The 20,942-nt window shown below is 40.5% G+C and overlaps 1 protein-coding gene across 1 annotated transcript; it reads right to left on the bottom strand.

The window, feature by feature from the left end:
- Window positions 1–1,770: 1,770 nt before the first annotated feature.
- LOC102913597 (claudin-34-like) lies at window positions 1,771–15,046 on the bottom strand. Its single transcript, XM_042269390.2, has 3 exons — window positions 14,922–15,046; window positions 4,141–4,324; window positions 1,771–2,651 (listed from the first exon to the last, which is right to left on the bottom strand). Exons 2-3 carry the CDS (start codon window positions 4,188–4,190, stop codon window positions 1,994–1,996), a joined length of 708 nt encoding a protein of 235 aa, XP_042125324.1. The 5' UTR covers window positions 4,191–4,324; window positions 14,922–15,046; the 3' UTR covers window positions 1,771–1,993.
- Between the last annotated feature and the right edge of the window lie 5,896 nt (window positions 15,047–20,942).

Here is a 20,942-nt window from a genome sequence, read left to right as displayed (position 1 = left end):
GTATTTTGATCTAAGATAAATTTGCTCAGCCTGTAGATACATAAATCATCCATGTACTGAGGGAGGTTACTCCCAAGGAGAAATTTATCTAGGAACACATAGTTTAGTTTCATTTTGTTGCTGCAATAAAACCTGACCAAAAGCAAACAGAGATTGCTTGTCTTATATTTCTAAGTCACAGTCCATCATCAAGGGAAGTTAGGGCATGAAGTCAAGCCAGGAATTCAAGGTTGAAACTTGGAGGCAAGTACCATGGAGGAACATGGAATGATGCTTGCTGGCTCACTCTGATATCTTTCCTATACAACACAGACCCATTTGCTCAGGGATGGTGCCACTCACAGAAGTCTGGGACCACCTGTACTAATTTATAAGATAACCCCTCACAGACATGTCTACAGGACAATCTGATCTAGGCAGTTCCTTAATAGAAAATTTCCTCTCTGATGACTCCAGCTTGGGTCAAGTTGACAAAGTTAACTAAGATAAGTATTTACCTATGGCATATCCAAAAAGGTGGGGGCTATTACAAAAGCTCTAGTATAACACAATCCAGGAAAGCTGTTGAATAAACCGAATGGATGCAAATAGAAATTGATAATCCAAGTGGGTAGAAATCTAAAAGAAAACATCCTTAATGTCTAATGTGAAAGAGGAAGTATTAGAGGGTATCTGCCCCAGGAAAGTGCAGGATTGGAAAACATAGGGTGGATTAGAACCTTACACCCTGAGCTCTTTTATAGGATCCATCTGCCTTTTAAAAAAATTGTTATGGAAGGGGTGTTGTACAAAGAGCTACATGGACTCAGTAGCTCAGTAACCAGGAGTAAATCAGTTAGCAGCAGTAAACCTTCTAATACCTTGGGACTTTAAGAGTATGGAGACTTCAGGGAAACTGATTAACGTCCTTAAGAGTAATTTTGACTGAAATGGCTGTTAATGAGTGCTTAGGAATAGAGGTATCCTAAAATGTAGGAGGAGTATTTTTGGATGATGTAGCCATCTGTACCAGAGACTATGGGGACAGTGTTGTCTGAGGCCCCCGTCAACTCTAGGCCATTACAGAATAGAGCATTGCAGGACAAGGATTCATAAGAATCATTGGATTATCAAAGAGACTTAAATGGGCCTAAAATTTAGACATGATATCCCTACCTAGGAGAGGAATGGGCAGCTATGCAGGCCCAGAAATGAATTAGTGAATGAATATTTGTTTATCATACATGAAGTTTTATAGTTACTCATAAAGCTTTTATGGTTTGGGAACAAAATAAAGTCATAATCCAAGGCATCTTTCAATGCACTAATGTGAACATTAGGTAGCTGAACTTACATCAAAGTTGAGAAATCTCTGCTATAGATTTCATATGTAATCTGCTGATATTCTTAGCTTTTGAGTTAGTGGTACCTAATGGCCTTTCAATATGACTCAAAAGGTTTAGAATGATAGTCTTGAGGACTGTTAGGTCAGACAAAGGACATGATGGCTTATTAAAGGAAATATAGATAGCTTCAGACCATTGAGTCTTGCAATACACTGGGGAGAGTCCTTCCACTGATCTGTCAACTTGAACACATTAGGAAAACTTCATACGGCAGAAATGCTATTATTATGACATGGCAAATAAGTCAGCTTTTGTTTTTAGCTTTGGAACCAGATGGCAAGTGAGTGATTAATGTGCTCTGACACTCATTTTTATATATACTAGTTCATTTATCACTTCCTTCACTGACATAAAATTAAAACCCAAATTTCATAAGACAAATTGATAAGTTGGTAAGTTTTTTTTATTTTAATGAAAGTCCACAATCCAACCAACGAAGTAATGAAACAAACAAGGCAGAAAAGATAATAGAAGGAGCCATTTGGCCATTTTCTGTCACAGGCCACTTGAGCATTGTTGAGTCCTTGGAAAATTTAGGTAGACATCTCAAAAACCCTTGCTATAACCACAGGGAATTTTGGATTTTTTAAGGTGAAATAAATTCATTTTCAGATATCAGGAAAGACTTGGATGCTTAAGGGAAATGTGTAAGAAATAAAAATCATACCACTGACCAAAAACAGGATAGCCGCTAGAAATGCCACTCCCATGGCAACCCCAACTTTCTGAATATGTGGGTAAAAGGGCATATGGAAAGATGGTGGAAATGCAATCCCCTCTTTGTTCATTATGGAGAAATAATTGCACAAGACAGCAAGAAAGACAAAGCAACTTGCAATGATGTTCAGAACCGCTGAAAAGCTGAAGGCATTGTAGGTGACATTCAGTTCTTGTCTTCCTGTGTACACATTTCTAAGAGCAAAAATAGTGGCCACTTTTCCAACCAGCCAGAAAATGCTAGTGATCAGCATCAGGTGTTGAGAAACACGAATATCCAAAGGGATGAAAGTGTCATAGTAGCTGTATTGGTGACACATTCTAATATTGCTGAAGTTGTCATGGTGGTAGACGCAGGCTTTCCACACTCCCACAAAGGCCACACTAGAGTAAGAGATCATGGGTTCCTTCAAGTACCACACTCGCCACTGTGGGAGGCCCATGGAGGTGATGCAAAGAATCCATGCTATGGTGGACAAAGCAAAACCTCCTACCTGGTATTTGGAACCTTTGTTGAATTTTGTCATGATGACAGTGAACACTGGACAACTGCAAAGAAATACAAGACAATATAAGAACAGGGTCCTCAAACCTGGGAGGGACACTGTCTGTTAGGAATGATTACTGTGGCTTGACAATGACTTCTAACAGTTCCATTCTGACTCAGATACACAATGAGGTTTGAATACAGATATTCAGCCACAAAGATGATGACCAATTTGTAATATTGGGGGAGTGTCAAGTCCTGTATAACCAATGTATCGAGTTCCAGGCAAGCCAGAGTTTCATAGTGAGACTCTGTACCAAAAAACCTAATATAGAAAAGTCAATAAATAGCTGGGCAGTGGTGGTGCATGCCTTTAATCCCACCACTTGGGATCTCTGTGAGTTTGAGCCCAACCTGGTCTACAAAATGAGTTCCAGGACAGCTAGAACTGTTACACAGAGAAACCCTGTCTCAAAAAAAATTTTTTTAAGTCAATAAATGATGAATAAACCATTAATTAATTAATGAGAAAAGTAATAGATAATTAATTGATTCTAGTAAACACATACAGTTTACTGCTCAGTGTACAGTACCTTGAAGCAAACCAATTCACTGGGGTATTTATCACATGTCAAAAGACAGGACAATTTGGAACCTAAGGAAATGTTTACCAGGAAGCAAATCTAAAATGCATAGAGACCAGTAAGCATGTTTTTGTGCTTTTTCACTGTCATAGTTTTGAATATTTGTTATTTAGATACTTCGTTGTTTTTCTTTCTTTTTTCCTGTTTTTAAAGTTTAATTTAATTTAATTTAATTTTTGAGACAGAGTCACCATGTGTAAGGATTTTCTTCAGCTCATTATATGGCTCATGTTGATTTCATATTCAAGGAAATTCAGGTGTCTCTGATTCCTGAATACTTGGATTATAGGTGTGTGCCACCATGCCTGGCTTTCCTTAGGTTTTCTATTATTGTTTTGTGGTTGTTGTTGTTGTTGTTGTTGTTGTTGTTGTTGTTTGAAGTAATGTTGTTAGAACTCAGGGAATTTCATGTGCTAGATAAATGGTTGCCATCAACATCCCCCAAAGTGTGCTTTCAAGGGATTGATTTTCAGGTACTGTCTATAATCATATCCTTAGTGCCACAGAAAGAAAATGTGAGAAATGAACTGTTAGATGGGATCCAAGAGAAATCGGTTTCCTGAAGCTAGCTGTCTTCTACATGAGTAGAATGTAACTCCTGGAAACAAATTTCTGAAGGCATCTCTATTTTCATTGCCTAAGAAGCAATATTTGGGGGCTGGAGAAATGTCTCAGCAGTTAAGAGCACTTACTACTCTTGCAAAGGACCTGGGTTCAGTTTCCAGCATCCACATGGTAGTTCAAAATTGTCTGTAACTCCAGTTCCAGGAGATCTGATGCCTCTTTTGACCTCCTTGGGCTCCTGGACGGACGGACACACACACACACACACACACACACACACCACAAAATTAAAATAAATAAGTCTTAAAGTATTTTAAAAGAAGCATTTAGAGGTAGCACTCACTCATTGTTTGGTGCATGGCTTTCATTTCTCCCTTGACTCCTCTGCGCCATCTGCCAAAGACAGTCTCAGCTTCAGCCAATGTGGGAAGATGTATCAATGCGTGTTTCAGTGGATCAGATGGTGGAGAGATGATGCCAAATAATGGTGGGGTGGTGGTGAATAATACTCTTGAAGGATACTTCTCCTGACAACCAAAAGGATAAGTCCAAATATGAGAAATGGGGAGAGGAGATGCCACCATGTTCCTGAGACCTGCCCAAGATGGAGAGGTCAAAACACACAGTCTAACAACCTTAAAGACTGATAAATGGTAGATGTGGGTTCAGAAGAATGAAGGATAAATGGGAGAAGATATCGAGTTTAGTCTACGGAGATCACAGGGTTCTGGAGGTTCTAGTGGTAGTATCATAGACAGGAGCACAAAGTGAAAGAGTGTGGCATACTGGTTCCTAAAGTCCTATATAATGGCCAGAACAATCCTGACAGGGACCATACTAATAGTTATCATTATTGCTGGGTAGTGGTGGCCCATGCATTTAATCCCAGCACTCAAGAGGCAGAAGCAGGAATATTACTGTGAGTTCAAGGCCAGCCTGGTCTACAGAGTGAGTTTCAGGATAGCCAAGGCTACACTGAGAAACCCTATTGCAAATGCCCCCCAAATTATCATTATCTTTGAATGAATAGTCCTGAACAAACTATTTTTTGGCAGAGGAGATTGAAGCTTGAACTCAGAGAGATCCACTGGACTCTGCCTCCTAAGTGCTGTGATTAAAACCATATGCCACGACCCTCAGCATAATGAATACATTCTTTTCACTATGGTTTGTTTGATCTGAGTTATGACCTTATTATGTAGACCATGCTGGCTTCAAACTCAGTATGTAGCCCATACTGTACTTAAACTGGAGTGACTGGCCTCAAATTCATTGTGAGACATACTGTACCTGCAGTGATGTTTCTTGTGCTTTGGCCTGAACTTGTGTACCATGTTGCATTTATGAGAATAATATTTAGAAGACAATGAACACTAATGCCTGAATTAAATTTCTGAGCTTCCTTAGCTGTCAAAGGATGAGTGAAATGAAGACTGCACACTCCATCCCTAGTGTACAAATTCCCACCAGAAAAGACATTTTTTTCCTCAATTGACATCAACAGACTCAACAAACTAGCTCTTTATTCTAAGTCCATCTATACTGCCAAAACTCTAAAAGAATCAAAAGTTCCAGGGATTAAATGCCCACTTAAGTGGTAAAGAGAAGTGAGGAAATTCAGGCAGTCCACAGGAACAGAAGATGGGATACCACCCTTCACCCTGTGTATGAATGGGGAAGCATGGTAGAAGAGCCAGGAGAACTGCTAAGAACATGGTAGTATTAAGGATGATATCACAAAAATAAGAGGAATCCTGTGTGGTTTTTAATGTATATAGGAAGACCGTTTATGGGAAGAGGTCTTTTCCAAGTGATAAGGATACTCAAGTTGCACAGGTTGTGTAACAGAGAATCACTCAAGGAGGCAGGAGTGGGGTCAAAGAAAGCAGTCATAGGATTAATCTAACCATCATAATGAGAATTGAACTGTTGTGGAATATTATTTTAAAATGTGTTACATTTGTTTATGCTGTGGAACATTTGTTTTAATGACGTAAAGATGTATTGCGGCCTCGAGGACCTAGGCCCTGGGACACAGCCAGTACCTGGGAACACCCACCCATCTCTGCCCCAGTTGCCAGACAGCAGAGAAAACTCCTGCAGGCAGACTCCCCCACCAAAACACCTCATCGGACCATGCAATCTGTAAGATCCATGCCCTACCCCAATATCCATCTGCCTGCTTACCCTGGTAACTCTAAGCAAGTAAAAGACCTGTATTACAAGAACTTTACGTCTCTGAAGAAAGAAATTGAAGAAAATATCAGAAAATGAAAAGATCTCCCATAACTCATGGTTAGGTAGAATTAACATAGTAAAAATGGCAATCTTAACAAAAGCAGTCTACAAATTCAATGCAATCCCCATGAAAATCCTAACACAATTATTCACAGACCTGGAAAGAACAATACTCAACTTCATTTGGAAAAACAGAAAACCCAGGATAGCTAAAAGAATCCTGTAATATAGGATCCCTGACCTCAAGCCCTACTATAGAGCTATAGTAATAAAAACAGCTTGGTATTAGCATAAAAACTGATATGTGGACCAATGGAATCGAATTGAAGACCCTGACATTAAACCACACTACTATGAACACCTGATTTTTGGCAAAGAAGCCAAAACTGTACAATGTAAAAAAGAAGGAATCTTCAACAAATGGTGCTGGCATAACTGGATGTCAACATGTAGAAGATTGCAAATAGATCCATATCTATTGCCATGCACAAAACTCAAATCCAAGTGGATCAAAGACCTCAATATAAAGCCAGTCACACTGAACCTGATAGAAGATAAAACTAGGAAGTAGTCTTGAAAGCATTGGCACAGGAGATCGCTTCCTAAATGTAACACCAGCAACACAGACACTAAGAGCAACAATTAATAAATGGGACCACCTGAAACTGAGAAGGTTCTGTAAGGCAAAGGACACAGTAAATAAGACAAAACAACAGCCTACAGAATGGGAAAAGATTTTCACAAACCCCATATCTGACAGAGGGCTGCTCTCAAAAACATATAAAGAACTCAAGAAACTAGACATCAAAATACCTAACAATCCAATTTTTTAAAATGGGCTATAGAGCTAAACAGAGAAATCTCAAAGGAAGAATTTCAAATGGCCTAAAGACACGTTAGGAATTGCTCAGCATCCTTAGTCATCAGGGAAATGCAAATCAAAATGACTCTGAGATATCATCTTATACTTGTCAGAATGGCTAAGATCAAAAGCACTGCAAACAGCTTATGTTGGAGAGGATGTGGAGCAAGGGGAACATTCCTCCACTGTTAGTGGGAGTGCAAACTTGTACAGCCACTTTGGAAATCAGTGTGGTGGTTTCTCAGAAAATTGGGACTCAATCTTCCTCAAGACCCAGATATACCACTCCTGGGCATATACCCAAGGAATGCTCAATTATACCACAGAGACACATGCTCAACTATGCTCATAGCAGCATTATTCACAAGAGCCAAAACCTGAAAACAACCTAGATGCCCCTCAACTGAAGAATGGATAAAGAAAATGTGGTACATATACACAATGGATTACTACTCAGCAGTAAAAAAAACAATAACATCATGAAATTTGCAGGCAAATGGATAGAACTAGAAAATATCATCCTGAGTGAGGTAACCAGATTCATAAGGACAAACATGCTATGTACCCACTCATAAGTAGATATAAAGCAAAGGATAACCAGACAACAACCCACAACTCCAGAGAAGCTAGCTAACAAGGAAGACCCAAAGAGGGATGCATGGATCTCCCTGGGAAGGGGAAATAGATGAGATTTCCATGAGTAAACTGGAGATGAGGGGTGGGCAATAGAGGGTAGGGGATAGGAGATGAGAACATAAGGGAATGGGATGGTAGAGCTGGAACAGGGATGGAGTGGGAAAGCAATGAAAGAGATACCATGATAAAAGAAGACATCATGGGGATAGAGAGGAACCTGGTGCTAGGGAAGATTCCAGGATTCCCCAAGTCCGCCAGCTTGGACTACTAGAAATAGTGGAGAGGGTGCCTGAACTGGATTACCCCAGTGATCAGATCAGTGAATACCCTAACTGTCATCACAGAGCTTTTCTCCAGTGACTGATGGAAGCAGATGCAGAGATCCACAGCCAAATACCAGGCAGAGCCCCAGGAGTCTGGTCAAAGAGAGATAAGAGGGATTTGATGAGCAAGTGCATCAAAATCATGACAGGGAAACCCCACACAGATGACCAAACCAAACTAGTGGGAACTCATGAAAGTGGGATCAACAGCTGTGGAGCCTGCATGGGACTGGACTAGACCCTCTGAAGGCGACACAGTTGTGTAGCTTGATCTGCTTGGGGGAGCCCTGGGTAAAATCAGAATTCATCCCTGGTGCATGAGTGGGCCTTTTGGAGTCCGCTATCTATAATGGGACAACTTGTGCAGCCTTGAGGCCGTGGGAAGGGCTTGGACTTGCCTCTACCAGATGTGCCTACTTATGGGAGGTCTTGCCTTCTTGTGGTGGGGAGTGGATAGTGGGTTGGGAGTGGGAGGCTGGTGGGTGGGAGGAGGGAAGAGGGGGATCTTTGATTTGTGTGTAAAATGAATGAGAAAATTTTTCTTAATAATTAAAAAAAGATTTGTTGCATTCTTTTATGTTGCATTTGTTTAACTTTGGGAAGCTATGTTACTCTGTCTAAAACACCTGATTTGTCTAATAAAGAGCTGAATGGCCAATAACTTGGCAGGAAAGGATAGGCGGGGCTGGCAGACAGAAAGACTAAACAGGAGGAGAAATCTAGAAGGAATTAAACAAAGAGCAAGAAAGAGAAGGAAGGGAAGACTTCAAGGGCCAGCCACACAGCTACACAGCAAGCCACAAATAAAGAAGTAAAAAAAAAAAAAGGTATACAGAAATAGAAAAAGATAAAAGCCCAGAGGCAAAAGATAGATGGGTTAATTTAAGTAAAGAAAAGCTGGGGGGCTGGAGAGATGGCTCAGAGGTTAAGAGCACCGACTGCTCTTCCAGAGGTCCTGAGTTCAATTCCCAGCAACCACATGGTGGCTCTTACAACCATCTGTAATGAGATCTGGTGCCCTCTTCTGTCATGCAGGCATACATGCAGGCAGAATACTGTATATGTAATAAATAAATAAATATTTAAAAAAAAAAAAAAAAAAAAAAAAAAAAAAGAAAAGCTGGCTAGTAACAATCCAAGCTAAGGTAGGGCATTCATAAGTAAGAGTAAGACTCTGTATGATTTATTTGGGAGTTGGGTGGTGGGCCCCCAAAAGAGCAAAGAACAAAGAGTAAAAGAGTAAAGAGAAGGTCACACACCAAAACATTGCATATAAACAGGTGTTTATTTATACATATGCAGAGAGAGAGAGAGAGAGAGAGAGAGAGAGAGAGAGAGAGAGAGAGAAGACAACCACATTCTCACACATAAATATGTGTAAACATAAACACAGGTGTGTATGTATGTGGACTGACAAAGAGAAGTGTATATCCTCTACAATGTGTCAATATTACAAAACCATGCTCTCTGATGTCCTGCCTCCTGTACATTGAGAGCACATGAATCTTTCTAGGCTTGAGAATATGCATGCATAAATCAAAAGGTTTGGCACCTGCAGCCCTTCATGAAGGCAGGCTCTGTGAGCAGAAGGACTGAAACAACTGGTCATTTTTGGGAACGCACAGAGGTTTCCTAATGAGATCTGAGCTTCCTTTACCCAGGCAGGGCTGCATAAAGGGATGGATTGACCACATGCATGGTTACCAGGCGTTTGGAAGGTTCTACACTTGACTATGCTGGGGGGAGGTCTTTTGCTCCACCCCTTGGCATTTATATAACAAAAAGCCCTTTAGAAGAGACAGGAGGGACCAGTGGATAAGGATCCAGGCCCTCCCGAGGTTATCCTGTTTCTGTCTTTCTCTCTCCCTTCTATATTTCTATCTAAATCTCTTATCTCTCACTCCTCAAGAATACCCTGGGAGAAAAGGTGGGAGCAGGTCCCCCACAAATAACATTATGAACAGAGACAGAGAATTGGCAAAAGGGGTGTTAGGGGATGTTGTGGGTATAAGGAGGAATGCTGATAAGGAAGTGAAAAATAAAGGTGATGGTATTTTATTCTTGGGAGTGAAAGTTGGGCAGTGGAATGCTGGAGTTGAAAAGTGAGGCTGCAGTGTATATTTCTCCCCATCTAGGTTTCTCTCTCTCTCTCTCTCTCTCTCTCTCTCTCTCTCTCTCTCTCTCTCTCTCTCTCTTAATTTCTATCTATAGGAAAATAGTATAAGAAGAAATTTAGAATAAGAGTAGAATGTAGGAATATAGTTTAAGAAAAAAATTAGGATAAGATAAGCAACAAGACAGAGGAACTATGTCCTTAATTTTCCTATGAGACTATGAATGCAAACTCCTGGGACAAATCAGAGAAAAAAAATCTATCAAAGATGAGAAAAATGGACAGAAAAAGAATCCTATGGAAGCTTTTTGGCCTATGAACAGCTTAGATTTAAGTTCTCGGTGGCAGAGGAAAGAATTTTCCCTGGGTGGATATGGATGAAACAAAATTCTCTGTTCTGCTGGCAAACACCATTACAACACTGTACCATCAGAATTAGTTTCCATTTGGCCATGAAGTCGAGGAGAACAGAAGTTTTAGGAAAAATTTAATAATCTCTCTCTAAAAAACTAAAAGCTTTTCAGGTCTTTGTTTCTCAGATTTTTTTCTCTTTCTGTAAAGGCAAAAATTAGATTCACCTAAAAATAACATCAGTTTGGGAAAAATCACTTGCAATTGCTCTAGAAAAAACAAAAAAACTTGGAACATGGCAAATCCTCTCTGCTAGTTCTGTCTCTCCTTCCAACTAGTGTTAGAAAAACAACATCCAGAATCCCCTGGGGCTAGAGCCTAGCCATAGATGCTTGGGAGAGTGCAGGTGGAGAGCCTTGAAGAGCCCCTAATTGTGGATCCACAACAGAGGTAGTGTGGGACCTGGGGAGGGGCTGCTGGCATGGAGGAAGCAGTGAAGCTGAGCTTCAGCTGCAGCATCAGGGACTCTGTATCTGGGGGAGAAGATAAGCCAGGACAAGACAACGATCTGTCCTGGAGGAAATCTCTCTTGAAAAGGCTGAATAGACTTTTAAGTATTTTCATTTTCTTTCACTGACCCAGTAAGTTGGGAGACAAGCGCCAATCCATAAGTGCATGCATGCAGACATGTCCCATTCTGGAGACAATATCAGGTGAAGGAAATACACTTATTAATGCCAGCTCAGGGAGAATAGAAACCTCCTGTGATGAAAAAAAAAAAAAGCTCATTTGATCTTGGTTTTCAATACAAAAACAATCCATAGAAATGGAAATGGGAGTGCAGCATACTCGAAAGGCAGCATGGGAAACAGTCTGAACCGTCATTCATAACCACAGGACGATATCAAGAAAAGCAATATGGGAAATGTAGTTTTTCAGCTCAAAATGGAGATACTGCCACAAACTGTTTTTGTTTTTGTTTTTGTTTTTTCAGCTCAAAATGCAGTTTCTTTTCCAAGTGATGTTAGAAAGCTGAGTCCTACCTCCGGAGAACTAAGAACAGATGAACAGCTTGCCTCTCGGGATATAATTAAAAATGCTAATACTGTTTATCAACAAGTCACTTTGAAAACCTTAAAAAAGCAAAGGAAAGCAGTTTGTACACTGGAAAATTGCTTTAAATACGGAAAAAACTTACAGGCAAATAAAGAAGTTCTTTGCCTCGTGAAAAGCAGCCGGCAGTGAGTGATTCCTTTGCAAATCTAATGGGGAGACAAGGAAGCATGTATTCAGAAAGGAATGACTGCTTTGTTGATGGGACCAAATTCCAGGAAATCTAGCTGTCTTACAAAATACAGTCACTTCACTTGAAAGTTCCCTATGAAAAAACAATGCTAAATTAGAATGCTTGCTTAGTGAATGCACTGATGTTTTTGAGAAGATAATGAATGAAGTGAAAATACTAAATGATGAAAATATATAAAACAACACATCTATGTTCTTAACTCTTTGGGACAGTAGCAGCTTCTGTGAACAAATAACCTTGTTAGAAACATTGGACTAATAAAAATCTATCAAAAACAAGGTATCCTTAAAAAGAGCTCATGGTAATCTTAAAAGGCAGCTTTAAAAAATTAAGAAGGGGAAATCATACCCTCAGAAACTTGCTGGCTGTCTGAGCATTTGGTGAGGAGTATAGAACAGAGGAATGTCAGCTCCAATGACATTCCTCCAGAGAAACTGGAGTGAAAACAGCTGAACCAATGTTCCTGATATTGAAGTTCAATCCTGCAGTCTAGGGAAAGCAGGAGACTAAGGGGTCCCCAGACTGCTGAGGAGTTTGGGACAAAGGTTTTGTGAAAGGAAACAGAGTTCAGAGCCACACTGCTTTTTTTGACTAGCAGAAAATCAATGCAGGCTCCTTTGAGATGGTGCTTAATAGCACACAGGAAGTTTTTTCTAAAAGCTTTATGGCAGCTCAATATGGTAATTTCACCCTCGCCCTGAGGCAAGGCTTCTTGTTAGAGCAAACCAAAAGTTCTGCTGTAGCTAAGTGAAGTTTCAGCAATGTTTATCTGAATTGTGGCACTCAGAGGAACTGCAATGAGTTAGGTGAAGGAACAGCCTCCAACTGGCAACTGTCTGTGCTATGTGGAACAGTTGGAAGGGCCAGTGGGAAAGGTGGCTTTGGGGAGTGGCATTGTCCCAAGTGTTACAGCCCCATAGCAACAGCACTCACTAAATTCCAGAGTTGAGGGAGTTAGATACAATTATTTTAGAGCTATTGACGAATTAGGCTCTTGTTTCCAACTGTCATGGGAACTTTAAAAATGTTATCAAAACTGACTATGAACTTCAGAAACAAAGCAGTTTTGAGTTCACCTGCAATTTTAACTGTGGTGATTCTCAATTCATGTGCTTTGTCTTATTGGAAGAAAATGTAAATAGTTCTGTGAAGAGATCTGTTTTAGATATTTGTTAAGGTTTGCAAGGTAGTCCTATAGAAAGCTTGCTTTTGAATGTAAGTTTGTAAGAAGTGTAAATACATATAGTAAGTAGTCATGCTAGTTGTAAATATGTATAGTAATGTTCATACTAGAATTATGTTGGTATTAATGAACCAGGGTTTGATGAAGCTAAGAGAATCTTTAAGTTTGATGCAGTTTATTGGATGTAGTTTGCATCAGGAGTTTATTGATTTAAAAAAGGGCTTGGCACAGCTAAGGCTGCTATAGACATCTTAAGACCCATTCAAAAAGAACATTGCATCTTGGTCATCTTCTACTTCTTTACTAGGGGATGTGGAAGCCTAGGGATCGCTGGGTTATTCAAACTACTTGCAAGCTCCTGAGTCAGAGTTGAGGTAAGCTCTGTACCTCCTACTGCCAGAGGCTGGTAGTCAGAGATGGGTCACATTCTTCTTGTTAGCTGCCAACCTAAGACACAAGTATGCTTGATGGAAAGTATATTTCCATGACGTGTAAGGTTTATCTAACTGAAGAAGATGAGCTAAGACAGACACAGTACATCTGAGGGGAATTGGGGCCTTTTAGAAAATTAAGAAGAGGGACCTGTGGGAACCCATAGAGGTTTCCCAGTGAGATCTGAGCTTGCTTTACCCAGCAGGGCTGCATAAAGGGATGGATTGACCACATGCATGGTTACCAGGTGTTTGGAAGGGTCTGCAAGTGGATGTGCAGTGTGCTTTGATCTGGCAAGATGGAGGTCTTTTGCTCTACCCCTTGGCATTCCTATACAAAGCCCTTTAGAAGAGACAGAAGGGGCCAATAAATAAGGATCCAGACCCTCCTGAGGCTATCCTGTTTCTGTCTTTCTCTCCCTCTTCTAGATATTACAGATTAGATATTTCTATCTAAATCTCTTATCCCTCACTCCTCAAGAGTACCCTGGGGCAAAAGGTGGGGGCAGATTCCCCCAAAGTCGTTGGGCCACATTTCCTGATCATTTGCTCAAATTCAAATAGAGAACATAAGACACAAATGTAGCAACAGAGTGAGGAAGGAATGACATAGGAAGACAGAGAGACACTCAGACATAGAGCCAGGAGACAGAGAATTGTGTTAATGCACGGCATCAAGACAGAATAGACCATACTACATATCACTAGCCTGGATGAAGGTCACCACTCAAAATTCAAAGCATAGTTTCTACAGAGCTTGTTCTGTTTTTCACATTATTGTGATTTTGATAAATAAATCATTAAATTGAACCATCATAACTCAAAGCTTCAGTATTGCTCAACTTCCCATAGATCAAAATACTTGAGAGAAAAACTTAAAAAGGAATGATTTAGCTGGGCAGTGGTGGTGCACGCCTTTAATCCCAGCACTCGGGAGGCAGAGCCAGGCGGATCTCTGTGAGTTCAAGGCCAGCCTGGGCTACCAAGTGAGCTCCAGGAAAGGCGCAAAGCTATGCAGAGAAACCCTGTCTCGAAAAACCAAAAAAAAAAAAAAAAAGGAATGATTTAGTTTGGGTCAGAGTTCAGAGATCTGAGTCTATTGTCCTTGGTTTTGTGGATTTCACAAGGGCAGAAGCCAGATATTTCTCTATGGTGAGAGCAGGTGACAGAGGCTACCCACCTCAGAGAGGATAAGTATCAGAGACACAAGGGACTAGGGATAAGGTAAAATTTTCAGAAATATGCATGCTGGTATCTACTGATAGCTATGTCCTAACTACTTAAGTGTTAAGAATATCCCACAACATTGTCACCAGCTAGGGACCAAATATTTAACACATGAGCCTCTTGGGGGTCAGATTACATCAAAATATAATATCACCACAGAAGATCAAACACTGTGTGGTTGCACTAAGAAGATCCCTGGTATGGTCAGCTACACAGAGACAGAAAGCAGAATGGTAGTTACTAAGAGCTGGGGCAGTCAGAAATGGGAGATGACATTTAATGAGGACAGCATTTCTGTTGAGGAATATGGGCAGTGGTAGCCACTCCATGGCACTGTGAATATATTTATAGCCACAAATCTGTATACTTAGACAGGTCAGTGATGAATTGTGACATGTATATTTTGCCATATTGCTTAGAATATACACCAAAGATGGATGGAGCCTCTACTAACCAGAAATGATGTCTTCACGTGAACCAGTGACCCGCTCTATGACAAAACAAGCAGCTGTCTGGGCCTGCAGGGATGATGACACAGCTCCCTTAATATATCCTTTGATGTCCTTTGTTGCTAGCAACACAACTGGCCTGTTTTATAGTTCTGAGAATTCTACTATGTCATCAAATTCCAACCCTCACCGACCTCACCTATCTGTTTTCATCCATTAACATGTGAATATCATAATACTATTTGTGAACACATTGTAGCACTGACTTTGCTTTCTTTTGTCACATATTAATTCCCATCCACACCCGTTTTGCAGCATGGGTTGTATTTACTAGTGGCCCTTTCTGCTCATGGCCAAGTAGAGCCATTTGAGTAATTCAGACCTGTCTGACATCCTTTTCTTAATTCCTTCCCTTTGAGGCATAGTGTCTCACCCCAGTCTTAGAAAAGTTATTGCCATATTTAGATGTAGGTGATAGCAGAGATGCTATCAACATACTAGGAAAGATCCTGGCTAATTCATCAGAGATGTGCACAAAGATCCAGGTGTGTGGAACACCCAATGAGGTTATGGCTGCAACAAAAGGGAAAAACCTCCTAAAACACATTGATTGATGAAGAACATGTGGTAACCATTGTAGATCCTCACAGTGGAATACTATGCAGCCACACCAATTATGTTGAATTATATTGAAGGAAACGTCACAACACTGCTTACTAAAAAAAAGAATTTCAAAAAGCTATCATTTGCCTAAATCCTATTTCTATTTGAAAAAAAAGGAAAAGTAAGAGATGGAGGCAGAAAATTATTTCAGAGAGGGAAGGAAAGTATGGAATTGATAGCCATGTGGTGTTTTCTTTATCTTTTTTCTTGTTTTTGAGACAGTTTCACTATGTAGCCCATGGTCAACATGAACTTCTAATTCTCTAACCTCTAATCCCAGAGGCCTCAGATTTCAGGCATATGCCACCTGGAATCTAATATAATGACTGTGTCTGCCTGTAAGATTGAAAAATGCTTATTATTTCTTTAATATTTTGTAATATATCAATCTGTATTTCTATACTGAGTAATGGTTGTCTTTAGAAACAGAAAAACAACACTGGTATGAATTTTCCTTCAGTATAGACCATATGTAAAGGTTCAGACAGGCACAGATACCCCAGACAGATTCCCTGAAAATAAGAAAAGCAGCTAACTATATGCAGAATTTAGAGACAATGTCTGCACAAGGCCTGGTTTCCAAGCACATTACCATATTCACTCATATCAAAACATCTCTGCCGGGTGGTGGTGGTGCACACCTTTAATCCCAGCACTCGGGAGGCAGAAGCAGGCGGATCTCTGTGAGTTCGAGGCCAGCCTGGTCTACAAAGCGAGTTCCAGGAAAGGCGCAAGGCTACGCAGAGAAACCCTGCCTCGAAAAACCAAAAACAAACGAACAAACGAACAAACAAAAACAAAAACTGCTCATCTCCAACTGAGAACATGCTCAGTAGGTTGGCAGTGCTGAGTCACTTGTTCAGGCCATGCAACTTTGAAGTGAAAGGTACTTTGTACCAGGTAGTTTCTCAGGGTTAGAATGTGTTTGCACTTGGCCATGTGATTTGCTTAAGCCAATAGAAGATTTCGAGGTATGAAATGACCAATGCTATGACAAGCGTTTTTATGACTGGATTGGTGCTCTGTTTTACCTGCTAAAGGTGTGCCTAATTCACATGATTGCTTCCAGCAACAAGATGAGGATCACAAGCTAAAGAGTCCAGTCTGTACCAGCTGCTGGACCTATAAACTCATGAGTTAAGTAAATACCTTGTATTCTGCATTGCTGAGAATTTATAATTGTTACATATCATAGATTTAGGCAGTTAACCAATAGAAGCTGTGCCCCACACCATTGTTGGACTTCAAATTATAAACATATTATCAATAGTAGAGACTGCTCAAATAATTTAAGAATCTCCCTTATAATGAGACTCTTCTTCCTCCTTCTTCTCATTCTCATCCCCCTCCTCCTCCCCCTCTTTCCCTTCTTCCTTTTCTCCTCCTCTTCCTTTCCCCATCCCCCTATTTTACCCCCCACCTCTGCTCCTCTTTCTACACTGCATCTTATTGTATAGCCCAGGCTGGTTCTGAACTCTCATAATGCTCTTCTAGTATTTCAGGTGTGTGCTAACATACCTGGCTTAGGTTATTTTTTTGGTGGGAAAATAAGCAGGTTAATAGCTTGGCTTAAAGTAAAAACAAAATTTTTCATAGGAGGCTTGTGGACATTTACCTCCACCTTTTCTAATGTGACCCAAGTTCCATGTTCATAGGAAGGACTGAACACATTAAAGGAAGAGGAGGCTGTGGTGGCAGCAAGGTGGGAGTAGTTTCACTGAACAGGAATCAACACTTTTGCAAAAGTTTTCATCCAACAAGTATTGGTAAGCTGTCAACAAGGCCATTTGTGTTCTTCAATGCTGAAGCTTGTGAGCCTTGACTCAACCGATTTGAGGGCATTATCAATCTTTACCAAAGCCTCTGGCACCAGGATCCTCTGGCTCAAGAAGTATGGATTTTAGTACTTCAAGACAACATGAGCCCATGTACATACATGAATGCATGTTTCAGGAAGGCTGTGGTTACTGCAGAGAAAAGGGAAATCTCTGCACCTGCTGAAAGCTCAGGAGAAAATGAGAAGTAAGGAACAAAGACCCTAGTGATAGATAAACTTCAGGTCTTCTGGGAGACTTCCTTACTGTTCTCCATGTATTTGGTTACATAAACATCTTCTGAGAACTACACACAAGGATCTATATGCATTAAAAAGTGGGTTGTAACCAAGTCCTTGGTGGCTGAACATTTTTCATGTGCTTCCATGGGTATATCCTGTTTGACAAAGTATCTCATCAAATCCTTTGCCCACTTATTAAATTGAGCTGTTTGTTTTCTTACTTGGGTTTTTGGGAGTTCTTTGTATATCTAGGCATCAAAGCACTTATCAGATGCATGCAGTCATAAAGAAGGTGTGATAGTGCATGTCTATGATCCCAGCACTCAGAAGGTGGAGGCAGGAAGATCAGAAGATCAAGACTATCCTTGTCTACACAGGAAGATTGAGGTGAAGCTAAGGCTACATGAGACCCTTCTTACTAAAACAAGCAAACAAATCAGACACATGGCTTCAAAATGTTTTCTCACAGTTTCTGTTTTGTCAACTAGAAATTAACAGCATGGCAGTGTTTTCCTGATGGGTAAGACTCTACTTAGCATCTTCGGTTTCAATTGATTAGAAGAGCACAGAAACTTGAATCTCTGTTTCAAATGCAGGTGCTAGTCAGGCCACAGGACCTTTGACAAACCAGTGTGCTGACTAGTTTTATGTCAACTGACACAGCATAGAGTCATCTGAGAAGAGGGAACCTCAATTGAGAAAAAGCCTGTAGGGCATTTTATTGGTTGATGATTGATGTGGAAGGGCCCAGCCCATGGAGGGGGTGCTGCCCCTGGGCTAGTAGCCTTAAGTTGCATAAGAAAGCAGACTGAGCAAGTCATGAGAAGGAGCAGGCCTAAGCAGCACCCCTCATGGACACTGCATTATTTCCTGCCTCCAGGGTCCTTTCTTGAGTTCCTGCCCTGACTTCCCTAGATGATGAACTACAAATTGTAAGACAAAATAACGATGCCCCATGCTGCTTTTTGTTTTAGCAGAACAATAGGAAAGTAACCAATAGACACAAGAAGAGGGTCTTATGATCTTATGTGTGCTTGTGTGTCATGGTAATAGCAGAGAGATAAAAAGAGAAAAGTCAAGAACTATGATACAGGATCATATGCACAAAATGATATTTCAAAGAAGGTAACTTCAAAATATTCCATTTGACTCAAAAAACCAAGAACTAGTGAGAACATTATTACTGGACATACTTCTTATTGTGGTTTGGTTTTGAGACTGGCCAAGAACTTGCTCTGTAGACTAGGCTGGCCTCAAACTCATGGAGATTCAACTACATCAGCCTCCTGAGGACTGGGATTAAAGGCATGTGCCACCACAACCAGCACTGGACATGCTTTAAGCCAAGTAATGTTACTTGACTGGAAAATATTATTTAACCTGTGACAAGAAAAAAAAAACACTATCTTTATTTTGAGTGTTTCAAAGCAACATGCATACAAGCTATTTGGTGATTTTAATCTTGTATTGAATACACTTAACACACTGGTTGTTCATTTCACTGGTTTGTTGGTTTTTAAGAACTAGGAAACCACTCATGTTTCCCACATATTAATAAGTTACCATCATCACTGATTTTTGCTTGGTCAGAGAACAACTTGATGATAGACACAATGGATGTTCACACTGTTGAACTAACAAGGACAAAACAGCCCATGCCTGTTTGAATCACAAGAGTCTCTCCTCTTCTGCACCTTAGGGATGTATGGTGTATCTACACATAGGAGGCAGGTCCATCCCTCATCCATCCTGGGGATCTTGCCAGTCAGCAGATCCCAGAGCTCATGTCCTTTGTATTCACATGTGATAGGAAACTCTGCTGAGCAATCCAAGAGAAACAAAAAGATACATTCTCACACACTGACTGGATATTACCAGTTTTCTAGTACCCATGTAACTTGAGAGGATGTCTCTCTCTCGGAAATTAACAAACAGACTGGAGTTTTCTCTTGCACTCCCACACATAGAAGCACTTGAGGACCATGCATAGAGCCACTTGGGAACCATCCTTGCCTCTTTATGCCTTTTACTCACATCTTTGTTCCACATGACAATCATAATCATTCCGTATTGGAATATAAACAAATGCACTATTTCTGGTTGTCTCGAAGAATTCCAATAATGAATTTCTGTGCAGAGCCCACCTGAGCTGCCTTGGGATTAAAATCCTATTCAGTGTCCTTAGTACAGTACTTCCTGATGTACCACCAAATTCTGCTGCATGCCTTTTGCTTCTTCACACCCCTAGTTTTCTTTTTTAAATTACCTTTTAAAAGTTTTTTTAAGAGTTATTTATTTTTATTTCATGTGTATAAATGTTTTGTCTATGTATTGTGCAGGGATTCCTTCATCTTGTATCCTTGCTGATGCCATTCCATGTTTAACTAGAATCTGTTCTCCTTGATGGAGAATCCCATGGAAAACTACCCAGCCCTATTCTAGGAACCAAAGGTCAGGATATCCTAGCTACCTTATCTTGGCATCTGTTAAACTGTCTGTTTGTACAAAACCACCTCCAGCAGTTCACCTTAGCTTCTGTTAAAATTACGTGTTTGTACCCCAAGCCCCCTCCTGCTAACCGCTTATCTAAGCTTCTGTTAAAACTGCTCACTTCAAACTACTTATTCTGTGAAGCCCCATACACAGCTGCAGAGTGAGATGCCAGGATGTGGACACTCGGAGCTACATCCAGATCCCTGAACACTTGGGTGTAGTCCCAGCCAGCTGGAATAAAGAATTTCAATTGGCTCTATAGTGTATCTGAGTGGCCATCTCTGGAGAGCTCCCATACTACAATCTAATCCTCAGAGAGATACTGGGTTTAGGAAGGACTTTAAAACCCCAAAGGTCACCCTCAATAACATATTTCCTTCCTTCAACAATGTCATACCTCCTAATCCTTTTAAATAATGTCACTTCCTAGTGACTAAGAATTCAAATATAGGAGCCTTTGAGGGACATTCTTATTCAAACCACCACAGATCTCCCGGAGGTGGAGTTACAGACAACTGTAAGCTGCCATGAGGGTGATGGGAACTGAACCTGGGTTCCCTGCAAGTACAGTAAGTGCTCTTAACCATGAAGCCATATCTCCAGGCCCAAATTCTTAGTTTACTAAATCAAAGTTTGGTTTGCCTCTTGGTTCTCTGACACATTGGTGGAGATAGTAGCTAAGACCACTAGGGAATGCTGGATATATGTGCAATGTGGTTTGAGTATGTCTCCCAGAATTCAGTGTTGGAAAGTTAATCTCAGAACCTATATGTTGATGGTGTTTGGAAGATGAATATTGGAACAGAATTAGAAC

The sequence above is a fragment of the Peromyscus maniculatus genome, chromosome X, assembly GCF_049852395.1.
Source record: "Peromyscus maniculatus bairdii isolate BWxNUB_F1_BW_parent chromosome X, HU_Pman_BW_mat_3.1, whole genome shotgun sequence".
Taxonomy (NCBI): domain Eukaryota; kingdom Metazoa; phylum Chordata; class Mammalia; order Rodentia; family Cricetidae; genus Peromyscus; species Peromyscus maniculatus.
This window is presented reverse-complemented; position numbering and strand designations above follow the sequence as displayed.